The sequence below is a fragment of the Nycticebus coucang genome, chromosome 1, assembly GCF_027406575.1.
Source record: "Nycticebus coucang isolate mNycCou1 chromosome 1, mNycCou1.pri, whole genome shotgun sequence".
Lineage (NCBI taxonomy): Eukaryota > Metazoa > Chordata > Mammalia > Primates > Lorisidae > Nycticebus > Nycticebus coucang.
Window position 1 is genome coordinate 5902260 of NC_069780.1, and position 20188 is coordinate 5922447.

A 20188-nucleotide genomic window follows, 5' to 3' on the forward strand; every position below is an offset into this window, starting at 1 on the left:
CCTTCTTGGCCTCCCAGAGTGCTAGGATTATAGGTATGAGCCAGCATGCCTGGCCAAAGTCCAGCATTTTTTGAAACTGAAAAACAAAATACCAAAGTATGTATGAATATGAATGTGGTATATACCGGGGATATGATGTTAAGTGTTTTCCTTGCTGTGGTCAAAAACAATGTTTTTAGACATTAGGAGGTTACAATACCGAATATGGTTTAGAGATACTTACAAAAATATTGCCAAGTTATGAGGAAACAGGAAAGCAAAAAAGTATATGTAGCCATACCACCAAAATTTGTTTAAATTTTGTATTTGTTTAAAATTTACCTGTGTAAATATTCTGGAGCTTTATTCAGCAAAGTATAATATTGCCTCACAAACTCCCGCCCTACAAGCAGCGGACTGGGCTTCTCCATAACCATTTCTTTGCTGCACAATGTCAAATGCTGAGGATGCAAACACAGGAACAATCAAATATTAGAAAGCCATCTTTGAAAAAAGAAAAAGAAAGTCATTTTTGTAAACCACCATGAAATAAATTTTCTTTGCCACATATACAAGAATAAAGTAAATTAACATCATTTGTTTAAAAGTAATTTGCAAGCTGGGCACAGTAGCCTGTACCTATAATCCCAACTTCTTGGAAGGATCCCTTAAAGCCAGGAGAGTTCAAGAGCTGCCTGGGCAGGATCCTGTCTCAGAAAATGAAACGCAAGAAAAACCAAAAATAATTTACAACACCAAAAAAATAAATTCCTAATCACTACCTATAAGGAAGCTCCAACATTTACATCTCCCTTTCTATTTCTTAATTTCCCTAACCTTCAGTATAGGAGGAACAGGAACCTTTGTTCTTTTTTGTTCCCAAGAGCTTCCAATGCTGCCCCAGAATAAGTATACCATAAGGCAGTCCTTCTGTTCATACGGCCTTTTCCCTCTGGGAATCAAAATCGACATTTTGGATTGCAGGAGTTCTATTTCAGAAAGCTAGGCAGAGGACACGAATTAGGATGCAGAAATTATACCGATCATGTGAAAGTACTGTGACTTATGTCTTTGTATTCTTTCTTCTTCTAGGCATTTGCTGTTTTCAAAACAGTAATGATTAATAACCGGCTATAACCTCAGTACTCAAAAGATAATCATGTTTTTCTATTTGGTGTATGTCTTCCTAATCTTTCCATTAATTAAGCCTCTAACTACATTAGGTACTGTTTATGGTAAAAGGGATGCCCTGGTGAACAAGGTAGTCTCTAACCTTCAAGGAGTTTATAATCTGTCAAGAAACAAGCAAACTGGATACTCAATAGAATGTGTTAGGTACTATAATAAACTGCCTCTGAATTGAAACCTCAAAGATAAATGTCAAGAAAAACTAGCAGAAAATAAATCCTTCTCTTCATTTATTCTATGCATATAGCCCGAAATTATAACATCAAGAATTGGGGAATAGAAGAGAGAGGAAAACATATGAAAATTTGAATGTCCTGTTTTTCCAAAAACCAAATATAATCAAAATCTTTTCCTATTACACTTAAAAGCACTGAAAAAATAATCACAATATCAAAACGTGTATGTAGCTATTGGACAAATCAGAATGCAGTTTAAAGTCCTGTTTAACAAAGGTTTCCTGAAAAAAACTTCATGGCCAAAGATAGCTCACCACAGTTACCACAATTGTGATCCCATTTTTAATAAAAATAAGTACCAATAATAGCAGAACCTAAAAACTGTAGCTTTATACAATTCTAGTAATTTACATTTCAACTTTATGCTCTATTATTAGTTTCCTTGTCTCTCCTTTTAACTCTGAGACTTCACCTACAAAAATTCCCAGATCTGTTTCAATTTTTCTATCGTGCCTCACTTTCTTTCAAAAGTAGGTAACTGACAGAGCAGATCCAGTATCACCATTCATTGGTTTTCCACATAGGTTAAAATTCTCAGTAATAAGACAAACTCTAACGCTACTTTTACAGTAAATAATGATATTAAGCAACATATAAATAGTATTTTTACTTTGAATTAGATAAAGTGAACAACAGTAGACTTATTTGCTAAAATTTTATGACTAAAACATGAAAATTATATATATTTTAATACTGTAACAACTGATGATAACATAATACTAAGACACGGGAAAATACTAAATTACTCTGAATCAAATGACTATGTACAAAATAATTTTCTTCAAGTTGCCAAAGAAATGCTATCACTAATTCTTTCTGGGTTTGGGGATTACTGTTTTTTTCTTGCTCTTCTGTATTTCCATGGTTTCTGCTGCACACTCATCATTTATCCCAAATAACCCGCCAAATTCATAAAGTACACCGTTACCCACCATTTTTGTCACATGTTTCTTTCTCAAACCAAAATAGAAAGGTACAAAAAATATATATCAATATCAAAGAAAGGTCAAAACACACTAAAGATACATTATAACAAATTCCAAGGGATGCCCCAAATTGCCCCTTAATACAGTTAGCAAAATATGATGCCCATAATATAATCAATGCGGATCTGAGACATGGAGAAGGGCAACATAAATAACTAATGCTTGGTTTATTATTATTTAATAAATTAGTATTTACCATAACTTATTCAAAGGAGTTAACATGTAAAGTGAAATTCAAGTGGTGAGTGAGATAAAGCAATGCTTATCTGGTAAAATCTAACAGCCACGCACAGCTAGCTACACAAAGTACACCTTTTTTAAGCAGGAAAGGTGGCTCCCATAGGGAATGGTAAAACAAAATGAAGATGTGATGTTACTCAGAGGATGGTGTTTCAGTCAATTATACTTACAGATCAATTACTTCTTTACTGTAATTCTAATTTAAAGTGACTCAAAATTAAGAGAGCCAGAATCCAATTGATAGAAATCAACCAGAAAGGGAAGGTATTAGAGAAAAAATACCAAAAAGCCACACTACTTACTTTTTACTGTATATGATAACAACCTAATTCATATGCTCTTCACAAACTGACATCTCACCCACCTCCCAATTCTTTCCCCAAGAGCAGGGAGATTAACAGTTGAGTAAGTAAGAGATGACAGCAGTGGGATACATTACAGGGGACACAAACATGGTAGCTTTGGGTAGCTGTAGGAAATGAGACTTTGAACACTGTTAATATAAAGTTTGTGTTTACAATTCATGTGCAGTCTGTGCATAAGGAGGGTAAAAAGGGGGGACAGGATACACACTGAGAATAAATAAACATGATTACAAGAAGGAAAAACCGTGCATTTTTATTCTTTACAGCAATGGACCCTACTTACGGGTAAGCAATTTCTGGATTTGGGACCTTCTACTTCTTTAAAAAGAAAAAGTCTCAAAAAGTATTGAGAACATGAAAGTAAGAAAAAAGTTTTACTATCTATGGCCATGAAAAAGTCATTACCTTTCTGGAACTCAATTTCCTAATTTACAAAGTGGCTAAGTATATAGATAGGGGGCAATTAAAAGCATTCTTTGAAAATCTCTTATAATGAGTATTTAGTGCATTCTGACCCTTCTTTGATACTGATATATTCTATCTCTGGTAAAGCCTGCAAGACTACACAGTTCTACAAAGACAGCCAAAATTAAATGATACTCATACAAAGAGAGTCTTCAGAAGGTTGTTAGCATCTAGCCACCTTCAAAGAGCAATATATATATATTTTTTTGCTGTTGCACAGGCTGGTCTCAAACTCCAGAGGGAGTTCAAGTGATCCTCCTGCCTCAGCGAGTCCTAGAATTACAGGTATGAGTTACCATGCCCCACCTTTTACATTTTTAGAGAAAGCGAAATTCTATGTATTAAATCTATCTCTTCCCATGCCACCTAAAAATAGATTGCTGTCATATAAGAATGAACAAATGTAAAATATTCTCCAATATATTAGCTCTATATAGACACAGAACCTTTATTAACAAATCTGTCTTTTTATGTGTCAGTTAAAAATTTATTCACCCAGATCTTAACCTAATTATGCCCAGCTTCCCCTTAACCCATGCAGAACTACGTTAAGAGTTCCCTGAAGTTTAGAATCTTTCTACCCTCCAACTCTGCCTATTGTACCTAAAATCCATCCCAGTGAATCTTCAACATCCTTTCATCAGACTTGTCTCATAAAATATTTCGTCTCTATTTGCCAAGAATAATTTTTTTTTTTTTTGAGACAGTGTCTCACTTTCTTGCCCCCTATAGAGTGTTATGGAGTTATAGGTCACAGTAAACTCCTGGGCTCAAGCAATCCTCTTGCCTCAGCCTCTTGAGTAGCTGGGACTACAGACGTGTGCCATAACGCCCAACTAGTTTTTCTGTTTGTAGAGACAGGGTCTTGCTTTGCCTTAAACTGAGTTCAGGCAATCCACCTGCCTAGGCCTCCCATAGCACTGGGATTACAGGCATGGGCCAATGCACCCAGCCCCCTAGACTAATTCTTGAAGCACATCTACTCCAGCTCTCAAGAAAAACTACTCTATCACAATTGTCAGTGTCTTTCCTTAATCTCTTAATAATACACATCAAGGCTGGGCACGGTGGCTCATCCCTATAATCCTAGCACTCTAGGAGGGTGAGGCTGGTGGACTGCCTGACCTCTCAGGCAGAGACCAGCCTGAGCAAGAGTGAGACTTTGTCTCTAAAAATAGCCAGGCGTGGTGGTGGGCTCCTGGTATTCCCAGCTGCTTGGGAGGTTGAAGCAAGATGAGCCCAAGAATTTGAGGTTGCTGTGAACTGTGACGCCAGGCATTCTACCCAAGGCAAGTGAGTGAGACTACAAACAACAATAGCAACAAAAACACCACATGGAGAGAGAAGTGAATACAGGAAGAAATAAAGGTACAAGTAAGATAGAAAAGAAAGACACACTGGGCTTCACATCCTACGATATGCTTAGGTTTTCTCAATTTCAAAATAACCTAAAAAACTTTTCTAAGTTATCACTTGCTTTTCCTCCCTTGACTAAAACTCCAGCTTTTGGATAAAATTAACTAATAAAAATTTTAAAAATATACTTTTTAGTATACTTTAGTATACGAGTAAGTTCATTGACTCACAAGTATAATAAGGTTGTCTACAAAGCAAAATATCTCATCCTACATTAACACAGATGTAACATCCAAAACAGCTGGAAGTTCTGACAGTGAATGGAACTTACAGAAAGGTAGACTCAGGTTTGATACAATTCAAGAATAACCAGAGTTGTTCAAATGTCAAATAGAGCTAGCTATTTTGTGACTAGCTAGTTACTACAAGTATTCCAGAGACTACATGAACAACTTTAGCAGAAATATAGTGAAGGAGTCATACATCAAAAAAGGAGATGAGGTGACTTCAATACTAAGATTCTAGAACTCTCAACAGGGAACTTCTACTCTGAAACTTATTCCACATCTTCCCATCTGCAATGATTAAAACCCTATGCATTGGGCAGTGCCTGTGGCTCAAGGAGTAGGGCGCCGGTCCCATATGCCAGAGGTGGCGGGTTCAAACCCAGCCCCGGCCAAAAACCAAAAAGAAAAAAAAAAAAACAAAAACCCTATGCATTTATCTGGGCCCAGCAAAAATACTGTACCGTTCCCCTGAAAATCTTTCCTGATTCCTCAAGAAAATATTTTGTATGATTTCTCATAGTAGGCTGGCCTCTACCATGGTACGTTAGTGATCATATTCTGCCAAGTTACTAATTGTACATTTGTCTTAATCTTCCTCTTCTCCACTCCTCTCTCAAATATTCCTTAAATGCAATTCTCAGGAAAACTACAATTCTTCAACAATTCCATCAATCAGTCCTCCCCGTGATTATCTCTGTTGATCACTCTTCTAGGGTCCTATGATAAAGCAACTTTTCTTCTCATCAAAATGCAAAAGTGTTCAAAAGGTACTGTCTTCAAACATGACTATTTTTAGCTTGAGTTCTCATATCCACCTAAATTTATACCTGTCTAGAGACTAGGTATGGTAGACCATAAGCTCAAATTTTACATTTCTAACTATGAGCAGGACACCTACACATGACTTCACAGCTAATACAACATATGGCATGTCCCATGCAGAGAAAGCCATTTCCTTACTTCTATTAATGGCGTCACTATTTTCTGGGCTTGAAAGCTCATAAGTCATAAGTGACTTTCAGCTTTAAATTTTGTTATTCAAACTGAAATCCTGACAACTCAACCACTTTGCGCCCTCCTTTTTCACTCCCACTGAATTATTTCAGACCTTTCAGTTATTCCTTAAATGTATTCCAAGCTCCTAGAACAATGTAATACATCCTGCATAAGGTAAAATCCCCACGCCTGCATTCAATTCAGCACGTAAGGCCTACCACAGAAACCAATTCTGACATCTGCAGTCCTAACCTTTCATACACATCTTACCCCTGTAACAAATTCTATAAAAATTACTCACGTTTTCTGCAATTTTCATCCTCAGAGTCTTTTTCTTATGTCATTCATTCAACATTTACTGAATGGCTACTATGTACATACCAGAAACTACAAAAAGGAAAACAATGCTAAACAATCATAGACACAATCTGTTGTACAAAGAAATTTAAGATTCAGTGGGCAACATAATTCCTAAACATAACTGCCTTTTTTACATGGTCTAAGTATTATAGCCCTACCACAAAGAATGTACCATTTGAACTGGAACAGGAGTACAAATGTGACATGCATTAAATTAAAAGTAAATACTCCAAACTAGAGCTAAAGGAGAAAAATAAATTTTGGAGAATGACTATCTACTCAAAACTTCACATCAAAATCTTTCCCCATCTACTCTTCAAAAATCTACTGAAGATCCTATTCTATTTCTACTTGGTCTTCCTAGTTAGGTCCTCCAAGCAGGATTAATTACTTTTTCTCTTTAGTATCACATCAGTCTTTTCCCTTAGCTCTTACTAATGTGTTTGGTCCTCCTACACTCACCTCCCTTTAGGAAACCTCTGTATGCTAATGCTGAGTCTAAGCCTAGTAGTGTTATGCTCTGAGGAGATGCTAGAGCAGTGGTTCTCAACCTTCCTAATGGTGCAGCCCTTTAATACAGTTCCTGTGGGTTGCGCTCCATAGGTTGAGAACCGCTGCACTACAGAAACATTTTCCGTGCAGTGTTCATAGTTCTTGTACATAATGGCATGAGAAAGTTTGCTAAATGAATCTGATACTAAAGACCTCTTCAGAAGTAAAAGAAGACTTTTCGATAATTAAGTTGTTATAGGAAAGTGTTAACAAATAGATTACATAAACCATGCAACTTTGCAATGTTTTTAAAGTCTATCTTCTTTTCTGTGCTTATTCATGAATGTGTCACGTGGAAACAGTCACTGACATGGAAACATACTACTCCAGTAACATGAAGTTAGAATTGAATTTTGAATTAACTAAAGGTCCAAATAAATGAAGCACGACGTTTAGTACACATAATTTTAAGAGCTGACCTACACACATATATGAAGTATATTTTATTTCTAAAGGTACCAAGGTTACTCATTTTGTCTTTTCAACAAAATGATTCTGGAACTAGACACCTCATATTAAAAACAAGTAAGTTTAATGCATACTTTGTATCGTATACAAAAGTTAACTTGAAATGGACCAAGTCTCAACGTAAAACCTAAAACCCTAAGCTCCTACGAGAAAACAGGAGAAAAATATCTGTGACCTTGTGTTAAGCATAAATCTTAGATGAGATACAAAAAGCACAGAGACACACAAAAAAACCCTCCAAAATGTAAAACTTATATTCACAGATATCATTAAGAAAAAGAAAAGCTTGAGAGAAAATATTTGTACAACACATACATATCTGATAAAGGACTTGTATCTAGAATATATAAAGAACTCTTACTAAAAAAAACAAAAAATCCGATTAAAAGTGGGCAACAAACTTCAACATATGCTTTACCAAGATATACAGGTGGCATGAAAAGATGGTCAAAATCATTAATCATTAAAAAAACACAAATTAAAACCACAATGACACAACAATATACACATATAACAATGGCTAACATTAAAATTCTAAAAACACTGGTGCATAAGGATAGAGAATAGCTAATGGGAAAGAAAAAAAAGGGTACATTGTAAAACAGCATAAAAGTTTCTAATAAAAAACATACACACCCATAATGCCCAGCAATCCCATGCCTACGTATTTACCCAAAGACATGTATGTTGTCTGCAGAAGTGCATATTAATACACACCCCTAAACTGGAAACAACCCAAAAGTCCATTAGCAAGGTTAATGAATAAACAACTGTGATAAAAGGAATTATGGTTACATGTAACAACATGAGTAAATTTCTAAAGCAATATTTTAAAGCTGAAGAAGTCAGATACAAAAGGCTAATACTATATAATTCTACTGATAAGGACATTCCATGAAAGGGAAAACTATGGGGACAATCAACAGGGGCTAAAGACAAAAGGAAGGAAATAACTATAAAAGTGGGTGAGAGAACTTCAGCAGTAATGGAAGTAACTCTTATCTTGATTATGGTGATGGTTTCATCATAGTATGTCTGTCCAAAGACATACAACTGTACCCAAGAATGTTTCTTACTGCTCATTCAACGTTTAAAATTCAGCAGTAGGCAGCGCCTGTGGCTCAGTGAGAAGGGCGCCAGCTCCATATACTGAGGATGGTAGGTTCAAACCCAGCCCCAGCCAAACTGAAACAACAAAGTAAAAATAGCCCGACGTTGTGGCGGGCACCTGCAGTCCCAGCTACTCCGAAGGCTGAGGCAAGAGAATCGGCTAAGCCCAAGAGCTGGAGATTGCTGTAAGCTGTGATGCTACAGCACTCTACTGAAGGTGACAAAGTGAGAGACTCTGTCTCTAAAAATAAATAAATAAATAAAAACTCAGCGGCACAACTATGCTTCATCATGTCAATCATTTCACTAACATTTTTGGAGAATCTACTATATACCAAATATTCTGTAAAAGAAACTCAGTACCCTGTAATCAGCCATAGTCAGAGAAAAACATCACCTTTTACCTCTTAGATTACCAAAGCTAAAAATAAATGACAATATCCAGGACTGTCAAGGACATGGGGAAAATGGCCTCTTTCATGTACGCTATTAGCAGAAACAAAAATTGTTACAACCCTTTAGAGACTGCAATTTAGCAGTAATATACATTCATTAAACATACAAAAAAAATGGAAAGAACTGTAAAAGTAGACTTTCAGGAAAGTAACACACAAATTATAGAACATTGTATTACAAATCTCATCTTTTGAAAAAAGGGCACAAAACAGATAATATGTAAGTTATAACAGGTCTAGGGGAAAAAGGCTACATAAATTCTTACTATATTGTCTGAATGCTACAATGAGCATGTATCAACTCTGCAATTTTTTAAAAGGCATATTTTTCCTTTTTTTTTGGTAGAGAGGGGGTCTCACTCTGGCTTACTCCCACTCATGCTGGTCTCAAACCTCCAAGAGCTCAGGAAATCCACCGGCCTTGGCCTCCCACAGTGTTGGGACTACAGGCATGAGCCACCAGGCCTGGCCTAAAGGCGTATTTTTCAATGTGTATTAAGTTTCTGACAACCACCTAACAGATACATGTTACCAGTTAGAAAATATGGTTCTACAATAAAGACCCAAGTGTAAAAATTCACTTAGTGCTACTAACAAAACTAAAAAAGTAATGGCTGTATTATGCCTACATTAGTGATAATACTTCTAACTAAATATTTTACGGAAAAAGACTGAGAGGGCTTAAATATCACCAACTGATTAAAGACAGAATTGGGGAAGCTGAGATAGAAGAAGAAACTTGTTAAAAAAAATGCTGAAATTAAAAATCTTCGATTATGTAAAGGAAAAGCTGGAGCTGGGTTTGATGGCTCATGCCTGTAATCCCAGCACCCTGGGAGGATGAGATCACTTGAAGCCAGGATTAAAAGACCACGATGGGTATGACCCCAACACTGCAAGACGCCATCTCAAAAAATATATACATAAAAAATTAGTTGGTTGTAGTAGTATGCACCTGCAGTCTCAACTACTAAGGGAGACTGAGGCAGGCAGATCGCCTTAGCCTAGGAATTCAGCATTACAATGAGCTGTGATCTGTCATCATGCCACTGTACTCCAGCTCCAGCCTGGGCAAAAAAGCAAGACCCCATCTCTATTAAAAAAAAACCAACCAACCAACCAACCAACAAACAAAAAAGACCTTAGTCCTAAGAAGCACTCTCCTTCCAATTTTAATGTTTCCAAGAGATAAACTGAGAGGCATCAGTTTGATGGCTCCATATGCAGCCACTAAAACATTACCAAAGACAATACAAAACACTGAAAAATAGTACAGAACTTGCAGTTATACAACTATAACTCCACTAATGTAAAGGCAATGTATGCACCCAGACAAGAAAACAATGAAATTAATTAAAATAATTTTTTTTTTTTAGCTATAAGGTCTCACTCTATCACCCAGGCTATCATAGCTCACTGTAATTTCAAACTGTTAGACTCAAAGAGATCCTCCTGCCTCAGCCTCTCAAGGAGTTGGGATGACACAAAGGTGTGAGCTACTGTGCCCAACTAATTTTTTTTTGTAGAGGCAGTGACTCACTCTTGTTGCTCAGGATAGTCTTGAACTCTTGGCCTCGATCCTCACATCTCAGTTTCCTAAAGTGCTAGGATTACAGGCATGAGCCACAGAGTTCAGCTGAAATTAATTTTTAAATTGACTACAGATAGCAAAATAATCAGAGCAGATTGCAATAGAAAAAATAAGGTAATCCTAGCAAAATAATTTTGTATTCCATCATTCTCAGGAATCTCTAAAATGGCATCTGTCCTTCTTATTGAAAGTATTTCTCCATTATCCATATATAGTCCCTGAGATACAAACATCTGACTGACATCCAACTCAAACTTACAAATGAATAAATACACCCGTTCCAACTAACATACACATTCAACATAACAACAAACCTACGGAACCTATCTCATTCATAAGCTGTGGACTGCCTATAGTGATAAAATGACTTGATCTACCTAAAAATCAGAAAAGCTAATTCTAACTTAACTTCAAACACCTGGCCATAAGCTTAGCACTACACAGAACACCAAAATGCACCATCAAAAACTCCCTCATCGCAAATTACTGGCACTGAAATTTCATGTCACTCTTTGGTGTCTCTACTTCAATGGTTAGAGAAAATGGCCAAAATGAAGAAATGCTAAGAAGAAACAATGTCATCTTATTAAAAAAAAAAAAAAAAAAGTCAGGAAACCAAAACAAAATCACATGTAGAAATAGAAAAGGAAAAACAAGACAGTTCTTTCTGTACCACACATTGTTATACCATGGCATACGTCTGTGATAGGACATAGTTATGTCCACTATAGGTCACGTAGTGGACACGAAGGGGGTCATGATCCCCTTCACTCATAGCTGGCCTCACGCTAATCAGACCCAAGCCAATTTTCACTGAGTCATGGCCTATAATAATTTTCAGTTGCTAAATGCCGTATCAATACTGGAACTTTTCCAAATTCCAGACAGTCTTTGTTTAAAGTAACTTAAATAATCCAAATAGCACTACACCTTTTAGAGCAGTGACCTTCAATTTACTGTAGCAGACTATAGAATGAAAGCTTCACAGACAAGATCTAAGAACCACAGTGGTAGAAATAAATCACAAAAGTGATGGTTTAAACCTCTTCTTTTCTCAGGCTCCAAAGGTAAGGAGGCAAGTTTTTGAAATTGAGAAGCTATTAAAAGTGACCAAAGATTAAGAAACGGAAATGTTGTCCCACAATATAAAAAGCATGTACTTATATTATGTTTTAAAGTTTAACAAGTAACTTCTATGTTCCTTGAAATTGGCTTTAGCTTCACTTAACAGATAAAGAAACTAGGGCTGAGTGCACTGGCTCATGCCTATAATCCTAGCAGTCTGGGAGGCTGAGGCAGGTGGGGAGCTCAGGAGCTCTAAACTAGCCTGAGCAAGAGCATGACCCCCGTCTCTAAAAACTAGCCAGGCACTGTAGCAGGCACCTGTAGTCCCAGCTACATGGGAAGCTAAGGCAAGAGGATCGCTTGAGCCCAAGAGTTTGAGGTTGCTGTGAGCTATGACACCGTGGAACTCTACCAAGGGTGACAAAGTGACACTTTTTTTTTTTGAAACAAAAAGGAAGAAAAATAAACTGATGTTTAGAAAGCCCAAATAAAGGAGTTCAAGGTCCCTCAGAGTTACAAGACAGAAGATTTGAAATCATGTTTCCTGCCTCCAGTGATGTCTTCCATTACACCTGGTTAAAAAATGCTTTGGGAAGAGCAGCCAAGGAACCAAGAACACACTAACTTGTTTTAAAAATCCAATTGGGAATGTATTTGAAACTGTTAGGCAGTGTAAAAAGCAAAGAATATAACCAACATGCCTACTATGGCATCAAAATAGGGTAAAATATTTAGAAATTAGAAGACAAAAATAATCTGAAACAGTAGTCCAGAAATTGATTCTACTGCTTCTGAAGGCAGGCCAGGAGTTCTAGGAGAAGAACTCCATTTATTCCATCAAGTATTAAACAAGTGTCTACCAGTAAGTTATGTCTGTCAATTAAATTCTACTGAATTTAAGTTCAGAAGCAACCCTTAAGTTTGTGCCTCTCAAAACCAGCACTGAAAAGGAGTCACTCACTGCCCCCATATCCATTCAAAATATGTGAGAAAAAGCCTTTTTAAAGCAATCTAGGAAAAAAATTTCCATCCTGATAATGGGTAATAATAATTCTGCAGGATGAAGAAGCTGCTAAGAATCTAAAGACAAATATTAATATTTGTAATTTTTCAGTAACTGACATAGAAATTTTGATTTTTAATCTCTTACAACCAAATATGGATAATTATTTCCTGCTACCAACCGTGTGAACACTTTCTTCAAACCAAGAGTTGCCTGCCAGCAATTCCAACTGCTCAACTGCTAACTGAACTTAGATTAGCCAGTTAGTCTGACTATAAAATTACCAAGGGACCTGTACTTTCTACTTCTTATCCCCATCTATTCCACATGCATTCTGGTTCACTCCTCTCTAAATATTATTCTTAATGCTCATTATAATACTTCAACCCTGAATAGTTAACAATCCGAACCACCACAGCTCTTAGTAAGCAATCCACTTGAGGTTCTTCTTATCCCTACAATATATACCTTGGTATCAATATATACCTTGATAGCTTTTCAGAATTAAATAGCTTGTAGAGATTAAATGGGAACACAAGGACACACATGACTAACTCTAAAATTTTAAGAAAAATGTAAGATGATACACTAAAAATAGAACACATAATTCGATCCTAAGAGCTTCAAACTCACCATACAATCTATATTTTTAAGATCAGGAATCTTAGATACCAGCAGGAATCCTGGACACCAAAGGACCACTGGATACTAACACAGCCAAATGTTTACTTAGAAACTTTGTTCACATGCCGAAGGCTATTATTAACTGCCAAATATGGAGCTGGACAAGGAACTGCCATCATCTTCCAGCTTAGCACACAGGGCTCCCTTAACTGCAGTTAATGGTTCCCAGATCCAGGTACTTGCAATGCTAACATCTGGACTACTAGAATGAGGTATGAGCCTTGTTCCTAACTAAAAATCAGTTATGTTAAAACTCAAATTAATAACTGTCATATAGGGAAAAAAGGCAGACTACTTTGCTATTCCAGCTAGAGGTGCACGTGCTTTTCTTTTTTAAAGAAGGCAAGGCACTTATAATAAAAACCAGTTTAAAAAATGAGGTATATTCTGGAGGAAAAAATTGATCTACGCGGAAAATTACAGACACCAACTACATTTACCCCAAAGCGGCATTAGGGCCACCTTAGGAAATCTGCTTTTAGAGACGCAGGAAAAATTTGATCAGATTCGACTAACAATCCAGAGGCTTTATGTTCCTCTCCCATCTCCGACCCAAAACAGCGGGGAGGAGGGGAGAAAAACCCTATTTCCCAAAGCTCTAAAACATCTCTGCTATTAGGGTCAATATGAGGTTGTCTGCATATGAGGGGAGACTAAGAAACAGCACGTCACAGCCCCGGGATCCGAACACTTAAGGATAAAACCGGATGGGGGGGAATCACAGCCGCCGGAACACTGGGTAGAGGGTGAGCGCACCCGCGGCTGCCGTCAAACGCGGATGGTTTCCGCGCACAGAAATGGTGCCCGGAGGCCGCTACTTTCGCATCTGCGTTGCTTCTGCCTCCGCCGACACAGCCTCTTTCCCCTCCCCCACGGGCGGGGCGGTGACGGCCTCCCGGCTCCGAAGGAACCGCGACGGAGCCGGGGACCAGGCCGGCAGGCTGCCTACGCTACAAGCCCTCCCCGAAAGCCCACTCCCCCACTTCCTGTGTGTCGAGCTTCCAGGAGCGCGCCGTCGGGAGCTGCTGCGTCCCCTCCCCTCGCCTCGCCACCTCGTCCACACAAACACCAGCCGCGCCGCTGCCCCCGGAGCCCTCCGTCTACTCGGCGCGCGCTGGTCACCTTCCTGGCCGGGCGGCCTCCCGTCCCTCACCTGAGAAGAAAGGCTCAGCTTCTCTCTCCCGCACACGACAGCGCAGGCAGCCGCGAAGAACAATGTCTCTGCCACGACACCTCCGACACCAGGGCTCGCGCACAGGACGGTTGCCTCGAGCCGCGGAGCGCGAAGGGAATGTCCCCTACCGACCACCACACCGGCCTCCCTTCCCGGCCCCCGTACACACCTCCAACCAACAGCGGCGGCCGGTACGTCGCGCGGAGGTCAGCAGGAGAGTCGCCGAGGACCGGCTACGGCGGGTTCTTCTCACTGGCCGCCCCCTCCCTCCGATAGAACTGAAGCCTCGGAAGACAGAGAGCCGCGAGCTCGCTACCCCTCACAACCACCTCTTCCCGGGCACTAGGCGCTGCGGCGAGCGACCAGGACCACGGACGTCCCGCCCCCTTTGCCGCCGCCCCCTCTTATTGTTTTACCCCTGCCGAAAGGGCCAGGGAACCCCCCAGCACGGCGTCAGCCAATCACGCATCTCCTCCGCGAGCCGGACCCAACCTTCTCGCGTCCCTCTGCGGAGCACGCGCAGTACGCCGCCGCGCTCGCAGTCTCGCGGCCGGAAAGCCGGGGAACCGGAACCGGCCTGGAGCCGAGACGAGAGTCCGCTGATTTGACGTCACAAGGAGGCTGCCTTTCTCCTGCCCTGGGGCTCCAGCCTCGCCGCCCTTACAGATCACGGGAGCGAGAGCCGGCTCGCCGTAGCGCTGTCTTGAAGACGGACATTTCTGGTCCCTTTTGATTATTAATGTTAAGAGGGAGGTAATTCAGTAATCTCTCGGAACTCGGTGTCTGCAGGTTGCTGCTCTAGCCTAAAAGGCAGCCAGTGGTTTCAGCTTTTTGCATATTAAACTCACCTCTATTTTATTAACTTAGTCTAATCATATTCATCCTGATATCTTAAAGCAGTAATACAGACCTACTGGGTGTTAGGCCCTGGGGTATATAAAGAATATGACGTGGCCTCTAATGTGTGTGTGTGTGGGGGGGGGGAGTGTTGTCTTTGTGTGCCTGTTACGTGTTTAAGAACTGCTAAATACATAATAAGCATTTTACATACTAAATTAAGCTAAAAGGCTTGAAATATCAGGATTACAGTCATGTCCTAGATCTAGGCCCAGACCTGCCCCCGGAGCATAGCTGTGGAAGAAACTGACTCTCTGACCTTGATTCATGGAAAAAAACAAATCTTGGTAGTCAAGGAAGCCACTTTGCACCTTGGGTCTGGCAGTAGTTTCAGGGAATATCAAGAGACCACAGAGTTTTGGAACGAAGGATTGAGGGAGTATTGAAAGAAATGGAAGGGGAACTAGGAAAGGAAAGAGCACATTTTTTAATGAATTCTTATGTATCAAACATGATGGATGGAGGCATATACATTTCATCAGTTTTCCTCACAATCCTATACGGGTAATTTAAAGTTATTTTACGCACGTGAAGACAGGTTCACAGAAGCAGTGCCAACAGTTGGGCTTCCAAACTCTTGTACCTTAATCTGCTTACTCATTTTGTTAGATCCAAAATACATGGGCAGACCATCACTTTCATAAAATGAACCTGAAATATTTTCCCCCAAAGCATCACAATACATTATGTACAGATTGTCCTCTACATCTAATATTTATGTACCAGGCACTCTTGTGATTACTTTATGTAATAGTTTAAGCCTTATGGTATCCCTATGAGGTTGTTGCTATTTTTGTGCCCATTTTATAGATGAAGAAACAGGCTTAGAGAGATCAAGTAACTTACTCCAGGACGCACAGCTACTATTTGCTGGAGCTGGGATTTAAGTATCTTCTGTACTGCTGATTAACATTTCAATTGTTTTCAGTTTGGGGCTTTGTGTGTAATGCTGTTATAAACATCCCTCACCTTGTATCCTGGTTCACTGATGTGAAAGTTTCTCTAGAGCATTGGTTCTCAGACCGAAAACTGCATCAGAATTAGAGGGCATGTTAAAACAAATTGCTGGGCCCCACTCCCAAAGTTTCTGATACAGCAGATCTGTGTGGAAGCCTGAGAATTTGCGTTTCTATCAAGTTCCCAGCTAATGCTGCTACTGCTGCTCTAGAAACAACTTTATGACCCACTGATCTAGTACAGAGACTGGTGAACTTTTCACTGTAAAGACCCAGATACTAAATATTTTAACTTTTCAGGGTGACATATAGTCTCTGTTGTATGTTCCTCTTCCTCTTTTTTTATCCCTTAAGAATGTCGGAAACGTTCTTAAATCTAAAGCTATACCAAAACAGATCTTAAGTAACCCTTACTCTTGAGCAGTGATTTTTCAACCGGTGTGCCATGTAAGAGGATCTTAGGTGTGTGACAAAAGTTCTTAAAGATCATTAATTAATTTTCAAAAGAAGTTCAAAGCACAGTAAGTACATTTCTTTTTATTTTTTCTTTAATCAACCTAAGTGTGCCATATAAGTTTAACTATAGTTTCAAGTGTGCTGTGAGATAGTCTGAAAAACACTGCTGTAGAGTGTAGGGGATATACCAGTAAGTGGAGTTTATGGGGAAAAAAGATCTTCAATTTTAGTAAATAACCTATCCTGTTCTCCTAAATGGTGATTTTTACTGTGTAAATGTGCCCTCTGTATGCCTCTCCATACTTAACAGCCTCTGTTAAGGAGCCCACGTTCAGTTCCTTTTCCTCTTCCCAGAAAGACTGCAGTAGCTTCCTAACTGAGCTCCCTGCCTTTCAAACATAGATTCTGTGATGCAGCCCCAGCCCCTTAGACTAGGCAGGAGGACCAGTATGAACTGTATGCACTCACTGGCTCAGGAAAAAAATCTGTAAGTTACCCGACTCTCTCCCTCACATCACACATCCAACTGTGAGTAAATTTGTTCCTCTACCTTCAGCATTATTCTGGGTGAAACACTTCCCATTACTGTGACTGTTAACTGTAGTAATCCAGGCCCCCACTACTTATTGCAAGAGCTTTCTACTTGTCAAAGCCTCTATTCTTTTTCCACTCTAGTCTGTCCTCACACCAGATCCTTTACAACTAACTACAAATCAGATACCTTCCAAAGGCAACACAAATCTCAAGTCCTTACCATTGCCTACAAGGCCTAGACCTGATCTAATCCTTACCTCATTATTTCCACCTCTTTTCTTACCTTTGTTCTCTCGCATCACCCCTGGTTCCCTGGTTCGCCCTTTGACATTCCAATCACATTCCTATCTCAAGGCCTTTAATGTAAACCTTTACCAAAAGACTTCAAAGTGAATCAACTTACTTCTCCCAATACCCACCCTGGAATATCTCACTCATTAGCATTCTAAAGGTGAGTTAGATATGATTTTGCCCCTTATAGAAACCAACCCTTTTAGAACTTCAGTTAACCAACTTGTCTAAGCTGTATTGTGGTTATTTTGTATTCTATGTTAGTAAATGTTAGTGACCTAAATATTGTTATATATGTATAATTCCTAGGTTCTCTTCTAGAGTGTTTTGTTTTTTTGGAAGAGTCTCAAGCTGTCACCCTGATAGAGTGCCATGGCATCATAGCTCACAGCAACCTCAAACTCTTGGGCTCAAGTGATCCTTTTGCCTTAGTTTTTCATTTTTAATAGAGAAGGGTCTCACTCTTGCTCAGGCTGGTTTCAAACTCCTGAGCTCAAGCGATCCTCCAACCTTGGTCTCCCAGAGCGCTTACAGAGGATTATAGTGTGAGCCACTGTGTGCAGCCTCTTCTGAAAAGTTTTTTTATAAATAGAAGTCAAATGGCAATCTACATTGTCATTGTTGTCTGGGAAAGTGTCTACTTAATAGTAGTTTACAGGATTCTTTAAAATTCTTGGATTCTAGCTACCAAGTGGCAAGCAAAGTACTGTGCTCAGGATGAGGCACAAATAACTGAAAGTGTCTTCAGGGAACTTGGAGAATGACACACAGGAGGATGAGAAAGAGAAACAGAAAAACATAAAGGGAAAAATGAATAACTTTTCACTAAAGAATCCTGGCGGACAGAGAGTCAAGAGAAAGGGAGACAGAATGGAGGGTATTGTTAAGTGATACTGCGCTAGCCACAGTGAAATGCACTTTATACTTCTTCATAACATTGAGTTTTTAATTTATAACAGTATCTGATTCCTTCTTCCCCACCCCACCCCCACACTTCCATAAAGGAAGAACTCCGTTGGTCTCGAAGATATAGCATCTTGGTATTGGCACACTGAAGATGCTGCTTCAGCTCGGCTAACTGATCACTATGGGAGCAGTCTTTCTCCTGGACTTCTAGTATTTTTGAAGTTTTTGGTCTAACTTCTAGAACAGAACATAGTTTATTATTCTTTTGTTGATTAATAGTCATAGTTCCTAAGGCTATCAATTTTCCTCTGCCAGTAGTTTAGGTCACATCCCATAGATTTTATTCACTATTACTGTTTTCTAAATAGTTTGGAAATGTAGTTTGGACTTTTTCTTTGATTCAGTTAAATGAGTTGAGAATAAATAGTTTGAGTATAGTCTGGATTTTAAAATTTAAACTTTATTTTTGCTTATCAGCTTTTTAGCGCATTATGGGCTACGAGTATGGCATGTACATTCTGGTGGTTTGGGGAATTTCTTCAAACTTTTCCTTGTGGCCTAATAATACAAGTATAACTTCTTTAAGTTGCCTATAAAACTCTAATTTGTTCATTTATTTATTTTTTTGTGGTTTTTGGCCAGGGCTGGGTTTGAACCCGGAGTGAACCCGCCACCTCCGGCATATGGGACCGGCGCCCTACTCCTTGAGCCACAGGTGCCACCCAAAACCCTAATTTATTTAAATCAGCTACTATCTTTTAGTTTTTCTCTTTTTAGTAGTTTTTGCTTTGTACATTTTAAACTTTTTAGTTTGAAATAACTTTATAGATGACAAGTTACAAAAGTATTTAAAAATTCTCATATGCTGGCTCAGCACCTGTAGCTCAGCGCCTAGGGCGCCAGCCACATACACTGGAGCTGGCAGGTTCAAATCCAGCCCAGGCCTGCCAAACAACAATGACAACTACAGCCAAAAAATAGCCAGGCATTGCGGCGGGCGCCTGTAGTCCCAGCTACCCAGGAGGCTGAGGCAAGAGAATCACTTAAGCCCAAGAGTTTGAGGTTGCTGTGAGCTATGATGCCATTATCACTCTATCAGGGTGACAGCCTGAGACTCTGTCTCAAAAAAAAAATTCTCATATGTCTTTTACCTATATTCCTCAAATGTTAATATTTACTGCATTTGCTTTCTCCTCGTTAATTTTCTCTCTCTCCTCTCCCAGTAGATGGCCAGGTCACGTAGGACACTGTATTCAATTGTTTGGCCTGGTCCTATACTTGACATATTAGCATTCAAGGGTGTTTACTGAATGAAGGAATCCAGGAGCTTCAAAGAAACTGTTAGTGGCCAGCACAAGACAGTTCACCTCTGTAATCTCAGCAACTTAGGAGGCGGAGGAGGAAGGAACACTTGAAACCAGGAGTTTAAGACCAATCTGAGCAATAAAGTAAGACATTGGCTGGGCATAATGGCTCATGCCAGTAATCCTAGGACTCTGGGGACAGGCAAGAGGATTGTTTGAGTTCAGGAGTTAAAGACCAGCCTGAGCAAGAACAAGACCCTGTCTCTACCCAAAATAGAAAAAAA

At 39.4% G+C, this 20188-nt stretch overlaps 1 protein-coding gene across 2 annotated transcripts in view; it reads right to left on the reverse strand.

Annotated features, from left to right (window-relative positions):
- The window catches only part of G3BP2 (G3BP stress granule assembly factor 2), a 32743-nt gene extending 17631 nt beyond the window's left edge, over positions 1-15112 (reverse strand). For both annotated transcript variants that reach the window (XM_053585038.1, XM_053584957.1), the window contains exons 1-2: positions 14730-15112; positions 322-440 (exon numbers count right to left, since the gene is read on the reverse strand). In XM_053585038.1, coding sequence (XP_053441013.1) covers positions 322-416 — 95 coding nt within the window. In that variant the 5' untranslated portion in view covers positions 417-440; positions 14730-15112. The remainder of the gene's footprint in view (positions 1-321; positions 441-14729) is intronic.
- Positions 15113-20188: the final 5076 nt, after the last annotated feature.